At 43.4% G+C, this 26,695-nt stretch overlaps 1 protein-coding gene and 2 pseudogenes across 1 annotated transcript; 1 reads left to right on the top strand and 2 right to left on the bottom strand.

Annotated features, from left to right (window-relative positions):
* Positions 1-7,037, top strand: part of LOC138080679 (interferon beta-2-like) — a 77,738-nt pseudogene extending 70,701 nt beyond the window's left edge.
* Positions 1,680-5,710, bottom strand: LOC138081199 (interferon alpha-2-like; annotated as a pseudogene).
* Positions 7,038-20,761: 13,724 nt separating the features above from the next.
* On the bottom strand, positions 20,762-21,322 carry LOC138081399 (interferon beta-2-like). The gene has a single exon (XM_068974543.1). It carries the CDS (start codon positions 21,320-21,322, stop codon positions 20,762-20,764), a length of 561 nt encoding a protein of 186 aa, XP_068830644.1.
* Positions 21,323-26,695: the final 5,373 nt, after the last annotated feature.

Consider the following 26,695-nt stretch of genomic DNA (forward strand, 5'->3'; position numbering starts at 1 on the left):
AACATATGTCCTGCGAGGAAAGCTCTGTCCCCTTGTTGCTAAATGTATTAAATGTATTAAAACCCCTGCACGTGGGATAACCTAGGTGCACGGTCAGAGGAGCCCCTGGTCCCACCATTGCTCACTGTGGGGCGGGGTTCCCTCTATTTACTGTGTTTCTCTGGGAGGCTGGATGGTCTGGACCCGCAGTGCTTGGCAGGCAGAGCAGGTGAAGTCACAGGAGAGTGTCTGACAGAGCTAGAACTTTCACTCAGGTTCTGCTTTTAGTTGGTGGTTTGCAGTCATAAGGGGAAATTGACAACCAGAAACCGTAATGGAGAAGGACACAGCTGTATGAATGGAGAGGACGCCTTCATGCAGAGTGAGTGAGGAGAGCACGCTGGGGATTTCTACACTGAGAGGAAGTGCTGAGGATTACGGTGCATCCTCCTAGAAGTCAAGGGTAGGCATTCTTTTGAATGAATTATGCAAAGTTTAGCAATGATATATGTGTTTAATATATATAAATAAGCTTGAGAAACCCTTTAACTTCTTTAGAGTCACATTTATCATGGCAGCTACTGGTTCTGCATGGCCTCTCTTAGCTGTCTCTGCAGTCTCCAGCCTGCCTTGTTCTTCTTGCCTCCATTTGAAGAGTTCAGGAAGACTCTTTTCTCAGGAATGGCCAAGTGTAGAAAACTTCCTCCCCCTTCCTCATCCTACTCCAGGATCCTAGACTCCACATATGCAGATTGACCTCCCATGATGGATGTGCTGCTGCTGCTGCTGCTAAGTCGCTTCAGTCATGTCCGACTCTGTGCTGCTCCATAGACGGCAGCCCGCTAGCTCCACCGTCACTGGGATTCTCCAGGCATGCACACTGGAGTGGGTTGCCATTTCCTTCTCCAATACATGAAAATGAAAAGTGAAATTGAAGCCACTCAGTCATGTCCGACTCTTAGCGACCCATGGACTGCAGCCTACCAGGCTCCCGTGTCGCTGGGATTCTCCTGGCACGAGTACTGGAGTGTGTCACCATTGCCTTCTCTGCATGATGTATGTGGTTCTCCACTAACCCTTGAAGGCGCTCCAGTTCTTCCAGGCCCCAGGCAGGCACCTGAGTCCATGACCTGGGCTTTTCTCCACCCATCTCCCCCCAACCTCTAGTCTATGTCTCAAGAATCACATTCAATCCCCCCTCAAATTGTCCATTGTTCCTTCTATGACCCAGGGTGGGTGACCCCGTTCCCTCTTTATTAAGGTGAATTCAGTATAGGTTTATCTTGTAGTATCAGGCTTTGGGTCAGGTTTTATTCAAAGATGTGTGCAAGCCCGTTTGTTTTTTTCGAATTACTTTTATTTTATCTACTGAAAAACAAGAGTAGTCTTGTACAAAATATAGTACAAAGCAAGTATCTTATGAATGATAAAGATTTAAACTCTATGAAAAGCCTAAATATTTCTATAATTTAAATAAATAAATAAATATTACAACTTTTTATGATATGAAAAATGGATTCTTAAATCTGTTTTAAACAATTATGGTAACTAAACCTTAAACCTACATTTAAATGAGCCCATATATTAGCCATTACTTATGTTTCATCTGACACAAAAATAGAGTTAAAGGTTGCACTTTGAGTCTTAGAAAATAGCCATTTCGCCGACCAGATGAACTGTTTTCAGATTCAACGCCTTCTTTATTTCCTGAGTTTTCCGATGCGCTTATTGGCTAAGACCAAGCACCTTCTGATTTCCATGCTGACAACCTCCCAGGCACAGCGGCTGTATTCTTTGAGATACACACTGATTCGCTGGAAGTAACCCTTCACAGCCAATCTGGAGTTCTCACTGCCTAGAGGTGACTGTTCCAGCGTCCTTCCCTCCCTCACACACGTGTCCAGGTCCTCCAGCTGCTGATCAAGTCCCATGAGGAATCTGTCCAGGACGCTCTCATTTCGACCTGCAGAAGAGCCCGTGGTGCTGAAGAGCTGGAAGGTCTGCTGGAGCAACTCGTGCACAACAGCTGTGGCTTCTGTCTTCTCAAGCCTGGTCCCGTGCGCCAGGGTCTGAGGAAATCTGAAGTCAGTCCTGTCCCTCAGACAGGACATAGTGGACACTCTCTCCATATGACTCCAAGTGTGAAGCTTTCCAGATTGCTGTGGCTGGCAGGCAGCTCACAGCCCAGGGAGCACGTGGGGCTGGAGCAGAGCATCACCAGGACCAGCAGCACAGAGACGGGGAGGGCCACTGGGATGCTGGGGGCTTGCAGGACCGCCTGCAGGGAGGTCTAGGCAAGTTCTGAGGGCTTGGGGTGATGGGTGGCTCTTAAAGAGTGAGTCGAGAAACTTTCATTTTCTGGGTTTTTCCACATTTTCCCCTTTGCTTTCTTTTTCTACTCTTTGTAATGAAATCAATAAAAGTGCTAATTTTTGCCATGAGTGCCTAGGTGGGGGATTTCAAATCATGCATGCCACTGTGGTTGATAGCCACACAGCCGTATATTATGCTTTTCACACCTCCTTAGTTGTTTCTGGGAGAAGAGTCTGATCAAAGTCAGAGAAGGGACAAATATTCATACAATTGTGGCTTTTCCAGGTCACCAAGAAATGTTCAGTATGAAAAGAGCTTATAAGAGAAGCTTTTGATTTTTCTCATTTTTCCCTCATTTACCCTTTTCTCCCTTCTTTAAAAAATTTTTGTTCTGTATGTACCTTTACGATGTCAGCTGAGTAGGCCTTAAGCTCCCTGGAGACATTATAGGGGACAATATCACTGATATCATTTGTTAAAAATGAGTTATTTTGCAACTATAATCCACAAGGCACTTTTTAAGGTGCTGGTTTTCCTAAACATGTTTGCCTGTGTTTATTTCTCTTTCTCCTCTACCACTGCAATATTTCACAGGATGCTTTGCTTCAGTCTCTGTGTGATAGTGCAGATAATCTCATCTCCTTAGATATTTCACGGGGAAGTGAAAATCTACCATGCACTCAGGGACGCTGAGGTTGCAATTACATTTCTCCTTGTAATGCTTGTCTTTACCAAGTCTGTAAGGTACAGATAATTTTTAATAATATTAATGAGAGAAATTTTTGCATGCAGCCTCTCAGCAAAGTGTTTTTAATAAACATGAATTAATCTTCACAGCTTTCCTATGAGATAATTACTATAATTATTGACATATTTGCAAATACTGCTGCTACTGCTGCTAAGTCGCTTCAGTCGTGTCCGACTCTGTGCGACCCCATAGACAGCAGCCCACCAGGCTCCCCCATCCCTGGGATTTTCCAGGCAAGAGTACTGGAGTGGGTTGCCATTGCCTTCTCCAGTTTGCAAATAAGGAAACTGAAAACTCAGAGAGATTACTTTACGTGCTAACAGGATTAATTACATAAGTGGTACTTGACCACTATACTCTTCAGCCTCCACATTATTCCTCATTAACCTTAAGCATTCTCCTTTAGCTACATAACATACAGTTGTAATTAAGTAATCCCTCTAATTATGTAACATTTGACTGCCCTGAGAGATTGTAAGCCCCCTAAAGGCAGTAATGGCACATGTGGAGAATCCAGGAAGGTGTCTGTCCCAGAGGAAGTGCACAGAGGGGTCTCTGTCCCATTGTTGTTCGTCACTAAGGCATGTCTGACTCTTTGATCCCATGGACTAAAGCACACCAGGCTTCCCTGTCCTGTATCTCTCAGAGTTCGTTAAAATTCATGTTCATTGAGTCGATCCAATGCGATCGAATCATCTCATCCTCTGTTGTCCCCTTCTCATCCTGCCCTCACTCTTTCCCAGCATCAGAGTCTGGGCTTTTCCCATCAAGCGGCCAAAGTATTGGAGCTTCAGCTCTGTCCCAGAAGTAGTTCTAAGAGAACTATCCACACCAAAGTTTGAGTAGACCTAGTATCTGAAGACTGTTTCAGAAAATGAGAATCTTCTGAAAACAAAGATAGTAAGAGAAATTTAAATGGATTTTTTAACTTTCTGGATGATTTCTCAAAATATTATCTCAGGTGGAGACCGAGACTCTCAGAGTTGTTGTTTAGTTGCCATAATCTGCTGGGCTCCTCTGTAGAGCTCAACAAAACACCACTTAGCGATTGGAACTTATCAGGTGCAAGGGGAACTGTGTACTCAGCTGTCATCTGATGATTGTATCATCCCTGGGACGAGAGAATGGCACATTTGTGACAATGAAGAATAGGAGTTGGAAAGGAAGACCTTACTAAGTGTTCCTCTAAAATAGGAAGCACCTTGTCAGAGCAGACAGCTCGGTCCAGTGCATGAGACAGTGGACATGGGGCAAGATCCCTGGGTTGATGTCACAGCTCCAGCCTGCACTGCCTGTGTGACCTGAGGCACTACGGTTTCTCCTCTTAAATGGAACTGATCATCACAGAAGTTTCACTGGGTTTTTCTGAAGATTGTAGGACGTAACGTACTTCTGACAATGCTTGGACATATAAACATTCAGTATCTGTTAACTGTTCCCACGAGGCAGAAAATTCACACATCCATCTATGGAAACTGGATAGAATTTCCCTGAGATGACCTGCTTCCTTCCCTTAATGCTCAGCTCACTGGTCAACATTATCACATCTAATCTCATGTCTGGTGAACATGATGTGCTGTCCAAACACTACATCTAGTAGCTTCCAGGGAACAGCTGACCTCTCACACATGAATAGGGTGACTGTGCACTCGGTATCCCAGTCTCTCTTCAGGGTGAGTTAATTGGTTTACATCCTCAGAATCCAATAACCTCGACGAAGAGTGAGAAATGTAAACAGACAAATAAAGATAAATAAATAGATACTGGGAGTTAGCAGAGTGGTCCACTATCATTTTAGGTAACACTGTGCCTAAGAGCCTGCCACCCTCCTTGGCTCTGTCTGCAGCTAAACAGTGTCACATAAGCTGCTCTGAAATCTGTCATCTGTAGAGCTCTGCATCCCTGTTTGTGTAGTTAAGTGACATTTTGTCATTTGGCAGAGATGTCACTGTAGGTTTTTCAACTACATCAATTCGTTTCTCTTTACCTTTGTGCATTACTTCTTCATTCACAGCTTACTTGTAATTTCTAGGAATGTTGAATGAGTGGAAAATTTGGATCTCTTGAAAAATCATGGAGGAAATATGTTAACTGTTCCATTCATTTACGTTCTCTGTTCCTGTTTTTGCAATAAACCTCAAAGTGGAAACAGAAAAGATTGTAGGAGCGTTAGCACAGCTTTTACAAACTGAGATACAAATGACGAAGAAGAGGCAGCAATACGAAAACTGCATAAAAGTACCTAAGAAAAAGTGGGTTCCCTGACGTGGCGGGACACTGGCCTGGGCTAAGAAGGCGCATTCTAACCACCGAACACTTGGACAGCAGCAGTGGTTACACTTTATTTCCATGAGAGTGACTTTGGAGGACTCATCATCTTGGTATAAGCTTAGTTTGTAACCAGGAAGAGTTAATTTTGAATTTATACTGGTTCTGCTTCTGTGACTTCAACTCTTTTCATCCCAGAAATTCACATTTGGGAAGGCCAGAATCACAGATAGATATGACATCCTTGTTGACATGACATGAGATATTCCATTTCACAGCACCCATGAAATGACTGTAAGGAAGTGCAATCAACACATCCTCCTACCTGGGGCTTGCTTGCTATTCTGGGAGATATTTTTAGGAAATAAAAGTCTTTTACTTTGTTTCCTCACCTCCCGCCATCTCTGATTGAAAAGAGAATCTGACATCCAGGATCCCCACAAGATGGTTAATTTGAGGCACTGGCCTTTCATCTTCTCAGTCAGCCACTTCCCGAATGAAGTCCTTTCCTGATCCCAACACCTCGTCTTGGATTCACTGATTTACCCTGCTGCAAGCAGAGCCACTTGGCCTCTGTAACAAGCTCAGCATAGTGATCGGCACCTAATAAATGTTTAGTAATTTTCTCAGTTATGGAGAGTAAATAAAACCAAAATTGGCGAATTGAAAGTTCTGCTGCAGAGAAGAAGGTGAGATCCGTGCATGTAAAGCTCAGATATTTTTCACATCTGATCAAGTCCTTCAAGAGGAATATGCAGAGGGAGCAAAAAAAGATTTGAAAAAGAGTCTAACAACGTTTCCCTAAAAGTTGATCTTAGCATCAGGAAGAAAGATCCAATAACTCTTAATATATCACTAGTTCAAAGTTCCTGAGATGATAAGCATTCCATTGACTTAGAACGTCTACTTTTTTAAAGAATACATTTTACTTCAACGTAAGGATACAGAAGAGTGGAAACTCATGACAGATTTCCAGGCTCTTGAAGTGAAAGGCAAGCCCAAAATGAGGTAGTTCATGAATCTGGGTAAACTCAGAATATGAATAGTTTGGATTTCATATTTAAGAGGCACACAACAGAAGATCCTTAGATGAAATGAAGATGAAACAAAGCTCACAATCGCTCATCTCAACCGGAATGCTTCCTTGTGGAAATGACCAATGGCTCTTCATCTCCTCAGTGATGACTGTCATGATGCTCGTCTCTACCCTCATCTCATCCTCTGAGTCTATGAACTGCCTCAGAGCCTTGACCTGGAAAAGCAGGAGACCTTCACATTTGGATCAAATAAATGCAATCTCTCTCTTTCCTGTCTTGGGTACAGGAAAGACTTCAGATTCCCTCAGGAGCAGGTGAGTGGCGGCCAGCTCCAGGAGGCCCAGGCCATCTCTGTGCTCCACGAGATGCTCCAGCAGAGCTTCAACCTCTTCCACACAGAGCGCTCCTCTGCTGCCTGGGACACCACCCTCCTGGAGCAGCTCCGCACTGGACTCCATCAGCAGCTGGACCACCTGGACGCCTGCCTGGGGCAGGTGACGGGAGAGGAAGACTCTGCCCTGGGAAGGACGGGCCCCACCCTGGCCGTGAAGAGGTACTTCCAGGGCATCCATGTCTACCTGAACGAGAAGGGATACAGCGACTGCGCCTGGAAAACCGTCAGAGTGGAAATCACGAGTTGCTTTCTGTGTCAACAAGTTCCAAGAAAACTCAGGAAGTTAGAAGGAACCTGATCCTCAGTGACTCGTGTCCTAGCTCAGACACTTCAAGGTTCAGTCATTTCCAAAACTCTGATTTCTGCCTCAGCAATGAAAGAGTTTGAGTGACAATTGATATTGGCATTAATGTTGAGAATATCAATACCAGCTGCTTTTAGAATTAGAGGAAATATATCTGATGCCCTGTGGCTGAATCTTATGGAATAACATGTTTTTGTATGAATGTAACTCATTTATTTATATTAATTTATTTTCATGGTACTTGCATTTCTATATTCTGTTTATTACATGCATGCATGCTATGTATGCTGAGTCGCTTCAGTCGTGTCCGACTCTATGCGACCCTATGGACAGCAGCCCAGCAGGCTCCTCTGTCCACAGGATTCTCTAGGCAGGAATACTGGAGTGGGTTGTCATTTCCTTCTCCAATTTATTCCATAAGAATATATAATTTTCTGTAATAAAAATGTACCTTTCATTTACTCATGACATTATCTGAAGACATGTTTCCTCCTCTTTCTTTTGGATCTCTTCCCAGAGGCCGGATGCTGTGAAGCGACATAGAGAAGGTGCTGAGCAGCTCATTCCTTTATCTGCGGGCCTTGTGCAGAGAGTCTTGAGTGTGAGAGGCAGAGGCCCTGACCTCACAGAGCTCTCACTGGAGCAAGGACACTGCCATGAAAGAAGTAGGCATAAGATAATTAGGTATTTACATCTGGGCCCTGGGCTACACAGAAGTATCAGATGCTGATGGCAGTGAGTATCCTGGGAAGCTCATTTAGACCATGTTTAAGCCACTTAGCAGCAGCAGCAGTAGCCGTCTCCCCGGGGAAGTAATCCGAAGTATGAGACTTGAAGAATGAGCATGAATTTGTCAAGTAACTCATGAAGAGCAAAATAAGAAAACAATAATACACAACAAAGCACAGCACGTGGAGTGTCCCTGCAGCAGGAATGGCTCTGGTGCTTTAAAGGCAAGAACAAGACCGGAGTCGGTAGACTGTACTGATGCCTGCAGGGGGAGCATGGCATGGCCCTGGAGACATGGAAAAGGGCCCAGCCATAGACTTTTGAATGATGTTAGATTTTATCTTAGGAACCAAGGAAATTACTTGTGAATTTAAAGCTACAGAGCCACTCGGACCAAAGCAGATGCAGGGAACTTCCTGAAACCAGCAGTTCGCAAAGTGTGGTCTGTGGGCCCCTGCAGATCCCCAGGACACTCTACAGGGATTCATGAGGTACAATAATTATTATAGTGATATCAAGATCTTATCTGTCTTTTTCACCACAGGAACAACTTCTCCTGGTGGCACAGATGCAGCGCTGGGTGAGACTCCAGTGCTGTGGTGTGGATCAAAGCAGGGGCACCTCAGTGCCTAGTGATTGTCCTGTTCTTACGTAAAATATACTTGAAGTTTGAAAAAAGGACAGTTTCACGTAAGAAGATCCCTAGTGAAACAGCAAGATGATGAATTTTATGAAATCTTCACTTTGGAGTACACATTTGAAAAATCCTCTCCGTTGTAGTCTTGTTGACATGCTGTGTGGCAAGCACGTCCGCTGCACGCATGGTGACTGTTCTCAGGAGAAGCCCTTGGATGACGATTATTTGAGTTATGAGCTAAACTACCACGTCTTGATAAAACCAAGCTTTACTCTAGAGAATGACAGTCAAATCACGGTCACTCAGAAGTGGGCATTTGACAGATATTTTCCTATACTATTTCTATTCATGTATATGAATATTCTTGTTGACTTTAATGAATGAGGCCAATCTATTTTCAATTCACATTTCCAGGATATGAATTCATCTCAGTGTGTGTCTTTGCTTCTGAAAATTTGAGGAGTAGTGATTTAATTTCCATTACTTACAAAATTTCTAAATTTATGGTTTAATTTTGACTTTACATAAATTCTCAGGATGATGTTCATCTTTAAATGATGCTTTAAAATAATATTAAAATTAATTGCAGGCATTGTGATCTGGGCACACAACTTATACAAATATTTTTTCCCTGGAGGAATTATGTATATTTTTTGTGAAGTCTAATGTATGGTAATTTTCATGGATGGTTTATAGATATTTGAAGCAAGTTATATTTCTTATTGTAAGTTAAGTGCCCAAGAGTGTTAATCACGAATTTCCTCCTCTAAATCATAGTTTCAATTCTTCTCTTTAGAAGTTTATATATGGTTTTTTACAGACTAGTAGCATTGTACTGGGCTTCCCAGGCGGCGCTAATGGTAGAGAACTTGCCTGCCAATTCAGGAGACACCAGTTTGCTGCCTGGGTCAGGACGATCCCCTGGAGGAGGGCATGGCAACCCACTCCAGTATTCTTGCCCGGAGAATCCCATGGACAGAAGAGCCTGGCAGCCTATGGTCCACAGAGTCCCCAAGAGTCAGACACGACTGAAGCGACTCAGCTCAAAAGCACAGCACTGAGTTAAAACTTCAGTGCTCCCGTGTTTCTGTTCACATTGCTATGTAATGTTATATTTTTTACTCATTGTTTTATACCATTTGAAATTTAGCTCAAGCATTTTAAGAATTTAATTATAGATTCAAAGTGTTTCTTACATATTTTGAACTTCTTTCTCACGAAGAATAATTTCTTTCTCATGTGTTTATTTCTGGAATTCTCAAGTGTATGAATATTGATATTAATGACAAAGATCCCGTTGATATTAACATTGCCACCTCTAATTATTCCCTACATTATATTTTCATGCTCTGTATTGGCCCCCTTCTGTGTTGCCCTTGTTTTGGTATTGAGTATTTAGTATTATTTGATTTTAGGTTTTTCTTCCTCTTCCAAGTAATAATGGAGTTTGCATATTAAATCAATCAATAGAATCTTTTATGTTTAAGCAGATTATATTAATTTTTTAAATTAATTTAACCTTTATCAGTTTGGGTCTCAAATGTATTGGATTTATGCGTTACTTTTTGATGACTTTTACATGGTTTTTGACCCTTGTCATACTCCATTCAGTTCTCCAACAGTCATTTCTTTTAGTAAATATATAATGTTAAAGCAATTTAGTATTTCTCTGAATCCTTGAGTGAAAAACTGAACAACTAAAACTGCAAAATTTAAACTAATTTGAGACTTCCTTGGCCATTCAGTGGTTAGAACTCAATATTTTCAGTGCTGTGGGCCTGGGTTCAATCCCCAGTCAGGGAACTAATGCCTCTTAAGCCACGTGGCACAGCCAAAATAATAACAAACCCTTTAAAGTAACTTCCACTGATGTGACTGTTCACTTCTAGTTCTTACTAGGACTGTTGCTTTCAGTCAACACAGTAAATGCTCCCAAGAGACTTGATAGGAACAGAGATGCATGTGAAGCTATGTTCAAGTATAAACACAGGGGAATGTCTAAAAGTTAAAGGAAAACACATTACTCATTTAAGAAAATGAAAACACATTAATTTTGATGCTGTTAGAATAATGGAAGTTGGATGCAGTCTGCAAAATGAGTGTCATGTATTCCAAATATGATGATTGGAAATTTTTGGAGTCCTGTGGTTAGTAAGGCCCTAATCAACTTGAATGAAACAATTCTCACTCTAAGGTGAAGCACATGAGGATATAGCAATGAGTTTCACATTCTTATCTAGCTTGTAATCTTGCTCTGAAGACAGTTCTCGTCCTGGGAGTCAAAATCTTTTTGAGTGATGATGATGCTGTTGCCATCATTAGACATCATGTCTCCCGACCTGTTCTTCAAGACTCCTATCGAGACTGCATCCAGGTACACGTACAACTAAGGAAACAACGGGAAAATCTACACTCAGCATCACATAGACTCTCTCATAAAACTACCCCGCAAGCTTTAACCAAGGAAGCAGGTGAACCAGGTGAGGTTTGAGAGCAGAGTTTAGCGGCAGGGCTTCCTTCATCACACCAGGCTCTCCACCTGTTCCTGGAAGTCTCTCACAGCCTTTCTTCAGGGATCCGTTATCCAGCGTTGGACCAGAGCAAGGAGCAAGCTACAGGACTGAGAGAATGAGGATCTGCGGCACCTCCATCTGCGCTCTAGGTCCTCAGGCTTGTGGTCTTGGTGGACTAGTGAGTGATGCCGTCATGAACAAACAGGAGCTGGAGTTACACTTCCACCTATGGGCTGTGGTCAAATACTGGCTTCAGTTCAGTTCAGTTCAGTCCTCAGCTCAGTTGTATCCAACTCTTTGCAACCCCGTGGACGGCAGCACGCCAGGCTTCCCTGTCCATCACCAACTCCCGGAGTTTACGCAAACTCATGTCTGTTGAGTCGATGATCCCATCCAACCATCTCATCTTCTGTTGTCCCCTTCCCCTCCCTCCATAAATGTCTCCAAGAATCAAGGTCTTTTCAAATGAGTCAACCCTTCGCATCAGGTGGCCTAAGTCTTGGAGTTTCAGCTTCAATATCAGTCCTTCCAATGAACCTTCAGGACTGATCTCCTTTAGGATGGACTGGTTAGAACTCCTTGCAGTCCAAGGGACTCTCAAGAATCTTCTCCAACACCACAGTTCAAGACCATCAATTCTTCAGCGCTCAGCTTTCTTTATAGTCCAACTCTCACATTCATACATGACTACTGGAAAAACCATAGTTTGACTAAATGGACCTTTGTTGGCAAAGTAATGTCTCTGCTTTATAATATGCTACCTAGGTTGGTCATAAGTTTTCTTCCAAGGAGTAAGCTTTTTATTCCATGGCTGCAGTCACCATCTGCAGTGATTTTGGAGCCAAAAAATAAAGTCTGCCACGGTTTCCACTGTTTCTCCATCTATGTGCCATGAAGTGATGAGACTGGATGCCATGATCTTAGTTTTCTGAATGCTGAGGTTTAAGCCAACTTTTTCACTCTCCTCTTTCACTTTCATCAAGAAGCTCTTTAGTTCCTCTTCACTTTCTGCCTTAAGGGTGGTGACATCTGCATATTGAAGTTACTGATATTTCTCCCGGCAATCTTGATTCCAGCTTGTACTTCATCTGGCCCAGTGTTTCTCATGATGTACTCTATGTATAAGTTAAATGAGCAGGGTGATAATTTAGAGCCTTGACGTACTCCTTTTCCTATTTGGAACCAGTCTGTTGTTTCATGTCCAGTTCTAACTACTGCTTCCTGAGCTGCATACAGATTTCTCAAGAGGCAGTCAGGTGGTCTGGTAGTCCCATCTCTTTCAGAATTTTCCACAGTTTATTGTGATCCACACAGTCAAAGGCTTTGGCATAGTCAATAAAGCAGAAAAAGATATTTTTTTTCTGGAACTCTCTTGCTTTTTCGATGATCCAGTGGATGTTGGCAATTTATTCTCTGGTTCCTCTGCCTTTTCTAAAACCAGCTCAAACATCAGGAAGTTCACGGTTCACATATTGTTGAAGCCTGGCTTGGAGAATTTTGAGCATTAATTTGCTAGCATGTAAGATGAATGCAATTGTGCAGTAGTTTGAGCATTCTTTGGCATTGCCTTTCCTAGGGACTGGAATGAAAACGGACCTTTTCCAGTCCTGTGGCCACTGCTGAGTTTTTCAAATGTCCTGGCATCTTGAAGTTAGAGATTGGCTATACTGGTTTCTTGTGAATTCCAGCTGGTAGAAGGCAGGAAATTAGAAATCAAAGAACAGTTAGCCAACCTGCCAATTTAAACACAAAGTGGCAAATACAGAAGTGAAGAAAAAACAATTCTCATTCACAGTAGTGATTCTGGTAATGTGAAATGTATGTGCTTAGACCCTAGTAATGTGAAATGTATGTGCTTAGACCCACGTATTCATCTTCTTTTTCAGTAATGGGAAAAAATGGATTTTCATTCTTACATGCATTTGCCATTTTCCTGCTATTTTTATATCCTTAGCCATGGACATTTTATGACCATATCATTTTCCCAATACATCAGTTTCATACATTCAGTTCAGTTCAGTTCAGTTCAGTCGCTCAGGCGTGTCCAACTCTTTGCGACCCCATGAATATTCCGCCTATCAGATTTTTCACTTCCATTTAGTGAATTAATTTATTTTATTGTTCTATTATTTTTCTTGATGAAACATACTTGACTCATATATTTGTTTTTGATGAGCTACAAATGATGTATAATTTAAAAAATAGGGTAAAGTACTTTTCTCATGTTCTTGATAGTATTTCAGATCTGACATGATTTCCACGCAGGAGTAAAAGTTTTTTGAGTTTTATTACACATATAAGACACTGAATCATTTTCATTGTTATATTTTAACTAAATGTGGAAACATGCCAGCATTGAGACTTCCACTGATAACTTGTGAACTCCAAGGGGTATACTGTTTTCTTATGTGAAACATAATAACATCTAAAATCACACACAAACGTTCCTTTGTGTTTCTCTAGTTCTATGGTTTTCTGCAGGGTTGTTGTTGTTTAGTCCATCAGTCGTTTCTGACTCAGGGTCCTCTGGCAAGAATCCTGGAGTGGGTTGTCATTTCCTTGTAGAGGGGATCTTCCCAAGCTAGGGATGGAGCCCGCATCACCTGTCTCCTGCAGTGGCAGGCAGATTCTTTACCACTAGTGCCATCTCATCTGTTAAACCGGAAGTTCACATAGAGTTTCATTAATTTTAACTAGGAAAGCATCAGGATTTAACATGGAAATGCTGTAGTCACAAATTCTGTTGAAATGTTCCAATTGTTGAAATATTTCTTTTGTATTTAGAATATTTCATTCTGTGTATCACAATTCAGATTGCATGCATGGAAAACAAAACAAAAAGGATTTTTGGAATGAATATGCCAATCTCAGTAAATAAATTTTCCATTATAATAGCAATTTCAAAAATTCAAATTTTGAAAATCTTCAGCCATCATGTAAAACAGGATCTCTATAACATCTATTGCTTCCCTGACCAAAATTAACCACCTTTCTAGAGAACCAATTTGAGGCAGAGCTAAACCAGACCCCCCACCCCCCAAATACATATACATAGTTGCACCAACATTCTGAAAACAAAGATCATGGCATATAGTCCCATCACTTCATGGCAAATAGATGGGGAAACAGTGGAAACACTGTTAGATTTCATTTTCTTGGGGCCCAAAATGACTATGGACTGTGACTGCAGTCACAAATTTAAAAGACTCTCTCTCCTTGGAAGAAATTATATGAGACATATAGAGTGTGTTAAAAAGCAGAGATACCATGTTGCCAACAAAAGTTCATGTAGTCAAAATTATGGTTTTTCCAGTAGTCATGTATGGATGTGATTTGGACCATAAAGAAAGCTGAGCGTGGAAGAATTGAGTTTTTGAACTGTGGTACTGAGAAGAGTCTTGAGAGTCCCTTGGACTGCAAGGAGATCAAACCAGTCACTCCTAAAGGACATCAACCCTGAATATGCATTGAAAGGACTGGTGCTGAAGCTTAAGCTCTAATACTTTGACCACCTTCTGGGAAGAAACTGACCCTTTGAAAATGACCCTGATGCTGTGGAAGATTGAGGGCAGGTGAAGAAGGGGGCGACAGAGGATGAGATGGTTGCTTGGCATCACTGACTCCATGGACATGAGTTTGAGCAAACTTGGGAGATAGTGAAAGACAGGGAAGCCTGGCATGCTACAGTTCATGGGGTCACAGACAGTCGGATATAACTAAGCGACTGAACAAAAATATATACACATATATAAACACACACAATATATATTGCAATATATGTTAAATAAGTACACACGTGTGTTGCTACTTTAACATAAAAGGGTGAAAAGCAAATGTTTACTTGAATTGCTGTCTTATCCTATATTATTTTCCTGCACCATAAATGTTACCTCATCAGCAGGATAACAGCAAGACTAATTCAGTGACTGTTAGTGGTATTAATAGACTAAGCAGAGTAATCTGTCAAATGTTTTATATAGTGTTTCATCAATTGTGATTAAATTTATTGCTTAACTCTTTGTGGATACAAAAACTTATTTTTGTTTTTTTGTCCTCGCACACAGCATGTGTGAGTTGTTTTTTGAAGATCATTATTAGGAAGACTGTCTTCAACTTCCCATTTGCAATATGTAGAAGATCAGGATGAGGCTCTTGGGCCTGGACCCAAATGGAAGACTCACTCATCACTTTTTCTTCAGTCATCCTCACCTAGTTGCAAGGAACTGCCTGATTATTCTTCTCTTGTCTCCCTCAGGTAGTAAGGAAACAGCCTGTAATGTGTCTACACTGTGGATATTTCCCTGCAGGCAATGCCTTTGGGAATCAGCTTGGACATTTCCTCCAAACAGCCAATGATACTGTGAACTATGACAGGCATTCTTGTCATTCACCCCAAAGCTGAACTTGGAGAAAAAGCATTTGGGTCAGACTGTATTTTAAGGAAGTGTGTGCAAGCAAGAACAATCCTTGTTCCCCTCAACCCTTACCAGAACTTCATTTGAACAAATAGTACAAACGTGAAACCTGGCCTCATGCCCTGTCAAGTACAAACTAGCATGTGCCATTGGCACTTGCCATCACCCTACAAGGATTAAATCATGTGCTCTTGCAGCTGCTGATTTTCAACACCCCTGGAAAGGAATCTCAGGTGGAAAGCAGAAGTGAGGCATTCTGGGTGCAGGGAAAACTGGCAGAACAAGTCTTCAGAAGGTGAGCTGTTTTCAGGAGCCCATTTTAACTCAATGGTTCTTCTATCTCCTCACATCTAGAAAAGCATGGAAACCCTTCATGGTGACGACTGGTCTTGTGACTGCAAGAAACCTCCACAATGCTGGTATAAAACTTCCACAAAAAAATAGGCACATGAAAGCATGTATTGCCCCTTCACCAAAATCACATATATCCCTCTGTGTGTCTTTGGAACAGCTTCTCAGTGCTATCTGAGGTGCTGTCTCCTGGGCTGCAGTCCTCATTTTGCCCCCCAAACAATCAACCTGCAAATTTCATGTTGTGCATTTTTGAAAGTCAGCACCCTGAACTTATCTCTTCATCCGTTCATCACCCAATAGTTTCCCAACTTGCTTGCAGTGAGATTCCCATGAGGATAAATCCAGGCCATGGAACATGAGAAGAAGTGCTCTCACCCTGTATAGTCCTGGTGCATAGAAGCATCCCCTGTGAGCCACCAGACTTCATCCCTTTACTGCCACCTGTACTAGATCCAAGTACCACAGACAAACTTGGAGTCGCATATTGATGATGGAAAAAGCCACAGAACAGAAGGTACCCATGTCCCTGAATTACCCTTTGAATGCAAGCAAACCAGGAGATTCACCTCATCCGGAAGGCCTGCATTGTGCTCTTCAGAGAAGGAAAGATAACTTTCTATGATGATGAAAATCCACACAGTTTATTCTTTATCTCCATAGCACCTAGAATTAACTGAGAAAGATATTTAAGAACAGAGGATCCTGGAAACCTGTCCATGGGAAAGAAACTCTGAACGCTGAGTATAGAAAATACCAGCCCCGCAGACATCAAGAGATCTTTTCAATGATGATCACAAGATCTTTATACAAGAAAAGACATTCTGCTCTGCTGTCCACACCTGCTTCTGAAAAATCATGATTTTTATTTTAGTTTTCAGTGCCTGAGGAAGTATGAGCTGCAATCGCTTTGGAACAGGAAGCAAACAATAATGGAATTCATTAGCGAGTGTTACAAATATAAACACCCTTTTTGTTGCCATTTCTTGAAGATTCTTACAAGAGGGAAAGGCACTTTTCATTTCCACTCTGACAGCCTCTCAGGCAAAGTGGCTGTACTCCAGCTCCCTGAGGTAGAGATGGATGCCCTGGAAATACTTCCGGGCAGGAAGTCCCAATGAGAACAGCACAGACTGTCTCGGCTCCAGTTGTTTCAGGCTCTGATCCCGGCTGCAGAGTAGCACGGCTGTCCTCCGTGGTGAAGAGTTGAAAGCTCTGCTGGAGCATCAGATAGTGGTTGCAGGGGCCCTGAGTCATCTGCACTGGAGTGATCATCTCTCTTTTCCGAGGAAATCTGAAGTCGGCTTTGTCCTTTAGGCGCGGCTGAGAGCGGATCCTTTGCATCTGTTTCAGGTGTTTGATTTCCCTGTGTTTCTGGCGGTGGATCCCAGGCTCCTTCCAGCGAAGAGAACAAGCAGGGATGGCAGCAGCTCCTTCCACCAGCAAGTGGATGTGGGCCATAGAGAGTGTCAGTGCTTCTGCAGACGGCCGGCAGGGGGCGCGCGAGCACCGCGAACAGTGAGAAAGCGCTGAGATGGACCCGCAGACCGCCTGCTTCTCCAGGCGAGCGCCAGAGCGCGCACGCTGTGGATCCATCGTTTTTGCTTTCGAATCGCAGTCGTAGGAGAGTTTACAGTTGACTCTCGTGGGGCTGCTGGAGAGACAGGACGCAAAGGTTCCACAGAGCTTTTAATAGGAGCACTGATTCAAGGGTGCGCATATCATTAGCTCTTTTGTGGAAAAGGCCTGGTTTCCGCTGTCCTGAGTAGGGAGCGAGAATATTGCTTTTTCGGAACGATCGCCTGAGTAGTGGCCTTTCTTCCACATGTCAACTCGAACTGGCCGTGTTTGAGGAAAAGAACCCCCAAGGTGGGGTTTCTGAGCGAGATGAGGCTGATTTTACAGATTGGGGCTCACTTCCGGAACCCGCAGCTCAGAGAAAGGGACCCGCAGCGGTGATGGGATTATTGGCGATGCGAGGATGGACAGCGCTGTGCCCAAAGTGAAACTAGAGGGTGAGAAAGACACTACTGGCTGCCGACTCTTATGGGCCGTTGCTGACCTAATGAAACACGGTAACCGGGATGAGACAACCAGCTGTGCCGCATTGATGGGGGATTGGAGGGGAGCGTGGCGATCACGCATGAATCCCGCGTTGGCTTAAAGAGGATAAGCTGTGGAAGGATGGGAGGGGGTCGTGCACCAGGTGAAACACGGGGCAGTGGGCGTTGCGCACACGGAGCGCGGTGGCTCAGAGACTATTCGCTGTGGGACCTGCTGGGGCGTTGCTCACACGGTCGAATCCCGCGGTGGCTAGGAGGCGCTTTGCTGTGCGATGATGGGAGAGCGATTGGCACCAAGTGGAACGCAGTGGCCGCGATGAGACTATTGGCTTTACCGCGATTGGGGGGCGGAGTGGGGGCCGGGATGGAGGGTCGAATCCCGCGGTGGAGCCGAGACTATGTGCTGTGGGACTATGGGAGGGAGTTCGGAACAAAATGAAACACAGTGGCCGCAATGACAGTATCGGCTACGGGGCGGTACCCGGCAGTGGCGATGAGCCCATTTGCTATGGGACAGTGTCGAGTTGAGGTCAAATTTAAACCCGGCGGTGGGGATGAGGCCTTGGGTGATCTGAGTACCGGGCAGCTTTGAGGAAAAGTGAAACACCGCGGAGGAGATGGGATTCTTTGCGATGGGAAGGCAGGACAGCGATGTGGTGCACAAAGGGGAAACCGGCGGCGGCCGTGAGCCTACAGGCGATGGGACCACGGGCGGACGTTGGGCATAAAGGGGAAAGTGGTGGTGGCTCTGAGAAGAGTGGACGGCGTTGCGGACAAAGTGAAAGCCAGCATCGGCGATGAGACATTTGTCTACGGGTGACTATGCGAGGGCGTTGGTCATGTAGGGGAGCCTGGCGCTGGCCAGGAGACTATTCCCTATGGCACGATGGGAAGGCGTTATGCACAAAGTGAAACGGCGGTGGGATGAGACCTTGGGCGATGACCTTGGAGCTGAAGTGAAACACCGCTTTGCCGATGAGCCTATAGGCGCTGGGACCATGGGAGGTCGTTGGGCAAAAAGGGGAAGTCGGCGGTGGCAAGGAGTCTTGCTTTTCAGAGGATACATAGCGGCCAAAACGAAAGCCAGCACGGGCGTTGAGACAGACAGCTTTGAGACCATTGGCTTTGGGACGATGCCTATAGGCGATGAGACCTTGTCAGAACATCGCAGACTCTTGGCTGTGGGGGGATGGGAGGGCGTTTCTCACACACGGGAGCCCTGCTTGGCTCTGAGACGAGGAGTCCTCGGCGGACAAAGTGAAACCGGACGATGGCGGAAAACTGCTGGTGGTGGGACGATTGGACAGCTTTGAGACAAAGTTAAACCCTGCGGAGGGATGAGGCCACCAGACGACGGATGGGTGTGGTCCACACAGGGGACCCTGGAAGTGGCGACGAGACCATTCGCTGAGGCAGGATGGAAAGGCGTTGGGCACACAATGAAACACGGTGGCAGCGCTGAGGCTTTTGGCTTCGAGTTGACGGGACGGCTTCGCGGACAAAGTGAAAGCGAGCACAGGTGATGAGACAATCGGCTTGGGGCGGCGGCACCGCGGTGTGGACAGAGTTAAACCCGGCGGTGGGGGTGAGACTGTGAGAGATGGGACGATGGGAGGACCTTGAGGACAAAGCGGGGCCAGGGGGAGTCAGTGAGGCTATAGGCTTAGAGCCATTTTGGACAACGTGAGAAGCAGCCAAGGCGATGAGACTGGCTATGGGACCCTGGGAGTGCGTTGCAGCCAGAGGAGAAGTCAGCGGTGGCCAGGAGACAAATAAGCATGGGACGGTTTGGGGGACTTTCTGGGGCTGAGGAGGAACGCGGCCACCACCTGGGTCAGGGACCAAAGAAGTGTGCGCCCCTGGAATGCTCTGGAATTTTCAGGGTCTCTCAAGGATTCGGCCTTGAAGTTGGGGAGTAAGTGTTGAATAGCGGAAAACTAGGAATATTTTTAAAAGCGCAGCACTTTATTTTTTGAATTAATTTTATATTGAATTGTATACTTATTTAAAAGAAATATCTCACGTTTCCAATTTTATAATAAATTTATAGAAGGTATTCTAACTATTAAGCATAGAATATTAAAATATATTTAGTATATAACAGTCGCATTTTATTAAACTTTAAACTATATTTTCTGTGTACTAAAACAAGTATTTAATATCATTTTACTTTTCTCTTTCATGAATGTAAACTTAATATTTTCAAGATGACTTTTCTCTTATTTTTAATTGAGTGAATTAGCATGTTTGACAATTTCTAATGACCCCCAAGACAGTCTTAAGTAATTTTCGACTCATGTTCCTGAAACCTCTTTCTGAGGACTACGTTGTAGGAAATAAGGGTTGGAGTGTACGAGCAACTGAGGACATTTAGAAGGTCAGAATTTTTCATTTACTTTACTAAGAATTTGATAAATAGAGTAAAATTTCCCCAAATTCTGTTGGTTTAAAGAAGACTTACTTTGTAAGATTCTCAAATATAAGGTGCTGTACTGTTTACCCCAATGGAAAAAAAAAAGAGAGGAAGAAACCCTCACATCATATAGAGGGGCCCTCCGGCATGAGCTATATGGTACGTTTAAAGGCGTGAACAAGACAAGAGCACGTAGACTGTATGGATACATGGAGAGCGTGCATATAACTCAGACATCCCACACAGCTTCCTTGTATTTTAAATTCCTCAAAGGCAGGGGCCAGAAACTCGACTACTCTGCAGGCTTGTTTTGCAATGAATGTCTCCAAGGTGCTCTGCAATTTTTAATATGTGTTGTCACGAAAATCAAGTTGACATTGAAACTGCCACATTGACTTTTGTTTCATAAATAATTTATTTCCCATATAAAAGTTTAAATAAATAAATAATGCATAAATCAGTTTAAAAATAGGTTAGTCTTTAACTGTCCATTGAAATCCAGTGCATTGCATCGTCATTTACCTCAAGAGCCTCTGCTGGCTGGAGTCTCACCTCAAAGTCACATTGTGCATTCCCAGAGCCACAGGTGGGAGATGTTCAATCACGGAGGTAACCTGTTAGGCTCTTCAGGAAAGAAAAGTTCCTGAGCAATTGCACTTGCACGACTGTCCAGGCACACCTGTTGTACTCCTTGGACTTCAGGTACTGCACGAGGTTGAAGTAATATTTCTGCAGGTGAAGAACGGTCGTGTCTCCCGTAGTGGAGGTTTGCTTCTGCATTATTTCCTTCTGGATTGGCTCCAGACGATTCATCTGCCCATAGAGTTCCACAAGGAGGTGCTCAATGATGGCGTCAGACCAGCCAGTGCTGGAGAAATCTCTGGTGAGAATATTGAAGATCTGCTGGAGCATCTCATACATGACCAATACGGCATCTTCCTTCTGGAACTGCTGTGCTTGCTTCATCTCCTCAGGCATCTGGAAGTCCATCCTGAACTCGAGGCAATGTTGAGGAGTTGAAGGTAACTGCCACAGGAGTTTCTGGCACACCTCAAGGCTCCGCCCTTGTTGGAATCGAAGCAAGCTGTAGCTCCTGCAAAGAGCTGTGGTGGAGAGACACAGCAGGAGAACCATCTGGAGGAGGCACCGGTAGGTCATGGTGAAATCAGGCCCAGGGCTGCCTGTTCTGCTAGTAGGTGCTGAAGCTGAGTCTTCGAGAGTTTGCAGAGTGAATGTCCTTTCTCCTTGAGTGTGGGCTACTTATACAGGGTGGCTGTCCATTCTTTCTATTTGAGAGGAATTTCCCACTTTCAGGTCTCCCTTTCAGTTTTCCCATGTCATTTGAATTATTAGTTGCCTCTAAAACTCTTTTTCTTTAAGCTCCTTGCTATTTTAATTTATATATACCATGGGGAAAAAAGATATAGAACCTGAGAATTTCTAACGTTATTTAAAGTTTCTCTGAATTGCTGAATGTTAAAGAAAAATATAAACCAAATATTTTGAACTAGATTGTTATAGGATTCTTTCATTTTGAAAAGATTTCTCTTCTGTTTTTCTTTTCATATTATGAGATTTGTGGAGAGGAGGCCTTGTTTGTAAGAGTTTTCTTTTTCATAAGAATTAGGTTTAATTCTCAAATCTGCTATTACCAAACAATAATACTTGCAGTTTATGATTTTTAAAAAGATACCAATTTTTTTCTCTCTGAAAGAGAATAATATTAAACTAAGTTGATGAACAATAAACACATGATATATGTATGATTTAAATATAATACATGCAGTTTATGATTTTTTAAAAGGCACCTATTTTTTTCTCTCTAAAATAGAGTGATGTTCCTAGAGGGGTGGGAGAGGTTCCAGAGGGAGGGGATATATGTATACCTGTGGCTGATTCATGTTGCTGTATGGCAGAAACCAACACAATAGTGTAAAGCAATTATCATTCACTTAAAACTAAATATATTTAAATAAAAAGAAATAATAATGTATATAAAAAACAAAATAGAATGTTGTTAAACTAAGTTGTTTTGAATTGTTTTGGAGGCCTTAGCCATAAGGAGCAAGACATCACATAACTTTATCAACCTTTTTGTTGTCTATCAGTCACTAAATCGGGTCCAACTCTTTGCGACCCCATGGGATGCAGAATGCCAGGCTTCCCTGTCCTTCAGTACCTCCCGGAGTTTGTTCAAACTCCTTATCACTTCATGGTAAATAGATGGGGAAACAATGGAAACAGTGACAGACTTTCTTTGCTTGGGCTCCAAAATCAGTGCAGATGGTAACTGCAGCTAGAAAATTAAAAATGACCACTTCTTATTATATGAATGTGCAATTTAAATTTTTCTGCAGGCCACATCAAAAGAGTAAAAAGAAAGGTTAATTTTAACAGTATATTTTATTTAACGATATATCTAAATGCTATCATTTCAACATAAAGCAATACAATATTAGTAGTGAGATAGGTACAGTCTTCTTTTTCATAGTGCCTTCAAAAGACAGTACGTGCTGTTAGTCACAGTACAGCTCAGGCTGGACTAGACAAGCGCTCAGCTGGCCACATGGGGCTGTCGGCTCCACGGTGACCAACACAGCTCAAGATGGAGGGAGCAGTAGGAAAACAAGATCAACACTAAAACTCAACCACTTCTTTTTATATGAGCAATTAAAACTTGGAAAATGACATTTAAAGATGATACCTTTGAAAATAATATAAAATGTCTACTACTGAGAAACTGTCATAGCCAGAGGTGGCTAAGAAGACGTGCAATTAAAGGTAACGGGGCATCCTAAGTGACATCCCAGAGGAGAAAAAGAACATTAGGTGAAAAACGAAGGAGACCTGGGAATTCCCCGGAGAGCTAGTGGGTGGGACTCCATGCTTTCAGGGCAGGAGGCCCGAGTTCCATCCCTGCTCAGAGCACTAAGATCCCACAAGTCTCAGAACCAAAAATAAGAAACTCAATAAAAAGTTGCTACAACCAGAGTGTGTGTGGGAGGGGGCCGGGGGAGGGAGAGGCATTGGGAGCTCTTCATAAAGTGTAGACTGGGTAATTTTTAATAATTGTTTGTGACTGGACTGGCTCTTTGTGGCAGCAGGCGGGCTTTCTCCAGTTGGAGCAAGCGTGGGCTGCTCTCTGGCTGAGCTGCTCGGGCTTCTCCCTGCGGAGCTCTCTCCTGCTGGAGAGCACAGACTCCAGGGCCCAGCTCAGTAGTTGTGGGGCATAGGCGCAGGGGCCTCTCAGCACATGTCATCCTCCCTGAGCGGGGCTGGGACCCAGGTCCCCTGCACTGGCAGGTGGGTTCTTAACCACTGGCCCACCAGGGAAGCCCTAGACTTTAATCCTTTTCAATGTAGCATTGACAGGTCCAATTACCTTCCCTGTTGGCCTCTAAGGACAAGTCTATAATTGAAATTTGATTCAAATTAGATGGCCAGAAACTAATGAAGAATTGAAGCTTTCTCTGTTACATTGAGATTGTCTTTTTTTTTCATCTTGATCATCAATAAGGATTAAGCAACTTTCCCAACTAATTCTTCTGAGTGAGCGAAAGACACGTGAACATGTGATGAGGTGGTCAGCATCCGTGAGAAGGGAATACAGAGTCTATAATAGGAGACTGCCAAGGTCACCTCCTACTGAGACTCACACTGTCATTTAGTGAGCAAATATTTAGCAAATGTTTCTTAACCACTTCATAAACAGAAGAAGGAAATGCTGCCAATTTATTGGACTATTTTTAAAACGGCTCTCAATAAAGTTTTGCTACTGGCTTGATTACATATTTTTCACATTCTTTCTGAGGGTGTTTTTCCAAAATATTTATTATTTACTGTTCTTGCAAGAATGAATGAAACAGTTTTTTCATTACATTTTTACTTTTTAATGGACTAGGTTTTCCTTGCATTTTCATACACAAACGTATTGAAATAATTTTGGTTTTTAATCTGGCTAACTTTACAAACACTATATCTAAAAGTATTTGGTTGGATTTTCAAATTTTTAAATAAATGTATATTGTCTGCAAAATCCCATGGATAGAGGAGCCTGGTAGGCTGCAGTCCATGGGGTCCTGAAGAGTCAGACAGGACTGAGTGACTTCACTTTCACTTTTCACTTTCATGCATTGGAGAAGGAAATGGCAACCCACTCCAGTGTTCTTGCCTGGAGAATCCCAGGGGTGGGGGAGCCTGGTGGGCTGCCGTCTCTGGGGTCACACAAAGTCGGACATGACTGAAGTGACTTAGCAGCAGCAGCAGTATATTGTCTGCAAATAAAAATTTTAAAGGACTGAATGTGTCAATGGTGATGATCATATAGAGCACCTGTTATCTGTTGTATAAATTTGTACTTTACAAAACATTTTGTAGCATAGTTGAAATATGCATAGCCTATGATCTAGTAACTCCAGCAATCACACTGGGAAAAAAAATCAAGTGAATATGCATCAGGATGTAAGTAAAGAACATTTATACCAGCACTATTTATAACAGTACTAAACACCAAATGACATAAAATCCCTTAAAATGGCATAAATAGATAAGTTGTTATCTATGCTTATGATAGGGTTGTTAATAACAAGATATAAGAAGCACAATAAATGCACAAACATAGTAGTGAGTAAGAGAAACTCAGTTCAAAAGAAAACACAAACCATTTGTATAAATATATACAGCATTTAAAAATACGCCAACCTAAACTGGAGACATTTTGCTCAACAACCTAGAGAGCTCCTGTGAAGCTTCAGGACCACAATGGAAAGTCTGTCTCCAGCTTGAGGGAAGAGTGTGTCTTCCCACCTTCCAGCTGTGGCCTCGCTCTGGCGCTCTCTCAGCACCTGAGGCTGACTGTGCCCAGGTTGGCGTTGCCCTGTGCTCACAGCCAGCAGCTGGTGGGCCCAGAGCCCCTCCTCAGGCCTCCCACCTGGTGTGGAGAGGGACAATGTGCAGAGAGATCTAAGTGCTCCTGGTTGCAGTCTTCTCTCTTGCCCTTTCTCACACCCTGGACATCTTGTGACAGGCCTTGGATAGACTCATTGTGCGATTTTTTTCTAGCTCAATCAGGATGCAGCTGGAACTGGGTACTTGGCTGAAGGCCTCTCTGCCTAGCTCTCCTACCTCCTCCAGAACATACCCAGCCAGAAGATCCCACACTCTGCACCCCTGTCACTCTCAGAATGCTCCCATCAGAGGGTCGATGGCCCAGGAACAGGCAGGAGCAGTGCAGGTCTTGTTTTCACTGTTTGCTGCCAGGACCCGCTGCTGCTGGACACTCAGACTGGCCCTTTCAGAACATGCCCGTCTGCATCAAGCCTGCATTTACTTCAGATCCCAGACCGTTCTCTGAGCTGGACTTTAATTCTCAGAATCACTATCAGGGGTGCAGTGAGTCAGGCCCCCCAAGGTTGAGAAAATGGTTAAAAGGGACAACACATTGGCTGCAGCTGCTGAACAAGCCTCAGAGGCCCCCCTCTGCTGACATGTGAGCAAGTCCCACTGTGTGGGTTCTGGGTTAGTTTCCTGTCTCTCAGGCAGTTTCTGAACCTTCCTTAAAGTGAAACAGCCCAAAGCAAAGCCATCTACATACTCAAAACCGACAAGTGCCTTGAGTTTTGGTACATCCTCAGAGATTGCGTCATGAACCCCAGAAGGCAAAAATAGCAAGGAAGTTGATGCAACAAGTGTAAAGGAAACGAAATGCAAGCTGCCTAAAGGGATTTCAGGATCCAGCCTGGGAATCCCCTCTGGCCTGGCCTCCTGGCTGAGTTGAGTGCTCAGAGCAGAGGATCCTCCTGACTGCCTGCCAGATGCCTGTGTCTTCCTGACTGATTCTCTGAGCTCCTAAAGTCCAGGAGAACCAAGAATCCAGTGAGGGTGGGGGTGAGTCCTTGTAGACAGCTGGCCTGTGTGCCACATAGGAATGTTTCCGTCTAGAACTCTGGGGATTGTTGCAACAGGCTTGGCCTCATCATCCCAGTGAATGGCTATTTCTCCCCTCACTGTGTGGTGGGTGAGCTGCAGGAATCTGTCTCTGAATAGCTCTCTGGGAACTGCCTCATCTTCCTGAGCACAGACCCAGAACCTCAGGAAATAATCTTCTAACCAGATTCAAATAAAAGAGTTAATACGTAAGGAGCACTTGGGAAGTGTCTGGTACCATGCTGAGCATGTGCTATAAATTAAGGCAATTACTCTTAGCACACTTTCAAGATAAGCTTTTATGATTATCTTAGTTTTCCAGTTAAGACATAATGCAGCAATTTATACCTAGGCAATCTATTTTTATGTACTAATGAAGAAAAATCCCAAAGACCTATTTGCTAAGAATATAAATAAATGAGAAAGTGAAGTATAGGAAAAATCGATATTTATGTGATATACATTAGCATGTCCATATGTATAGATTTATTAACTACATATGAAAGTGTCTAGAAGGATACCCATTCAATTGTTAACAGTATAGGATTCGAGTGCATCTTCCTAGAAGTCAAGGGTAGGCATTCCTTTGTATGATTTATTTAAAAG

This window comes from Capricornis sumatraensis, chromosome 6, assembly GCF_032405125.1.
Source record: "Capricornis sumatraensis isolate serow.1 chromosome 6, serow.2, whole genome shotgun sequence".
NCBI classification, from domain to species: Eukaryota; Metazoa; Chordata; class Mammalia; order Artiodactyla; family Bovidae; genus Capricornis; species Capricornis sumatraensis.

Bases quoted from the DNA above. Each gene is read 5' to 3' on its own strand.
- LOC138081399 (XM_068974543.1), bottom strand. From the start codon at position 21,322: ATGACCTACCGGTGCCTCCTCCAGATGGTTCTCCTGCTGTGTCTCTCC.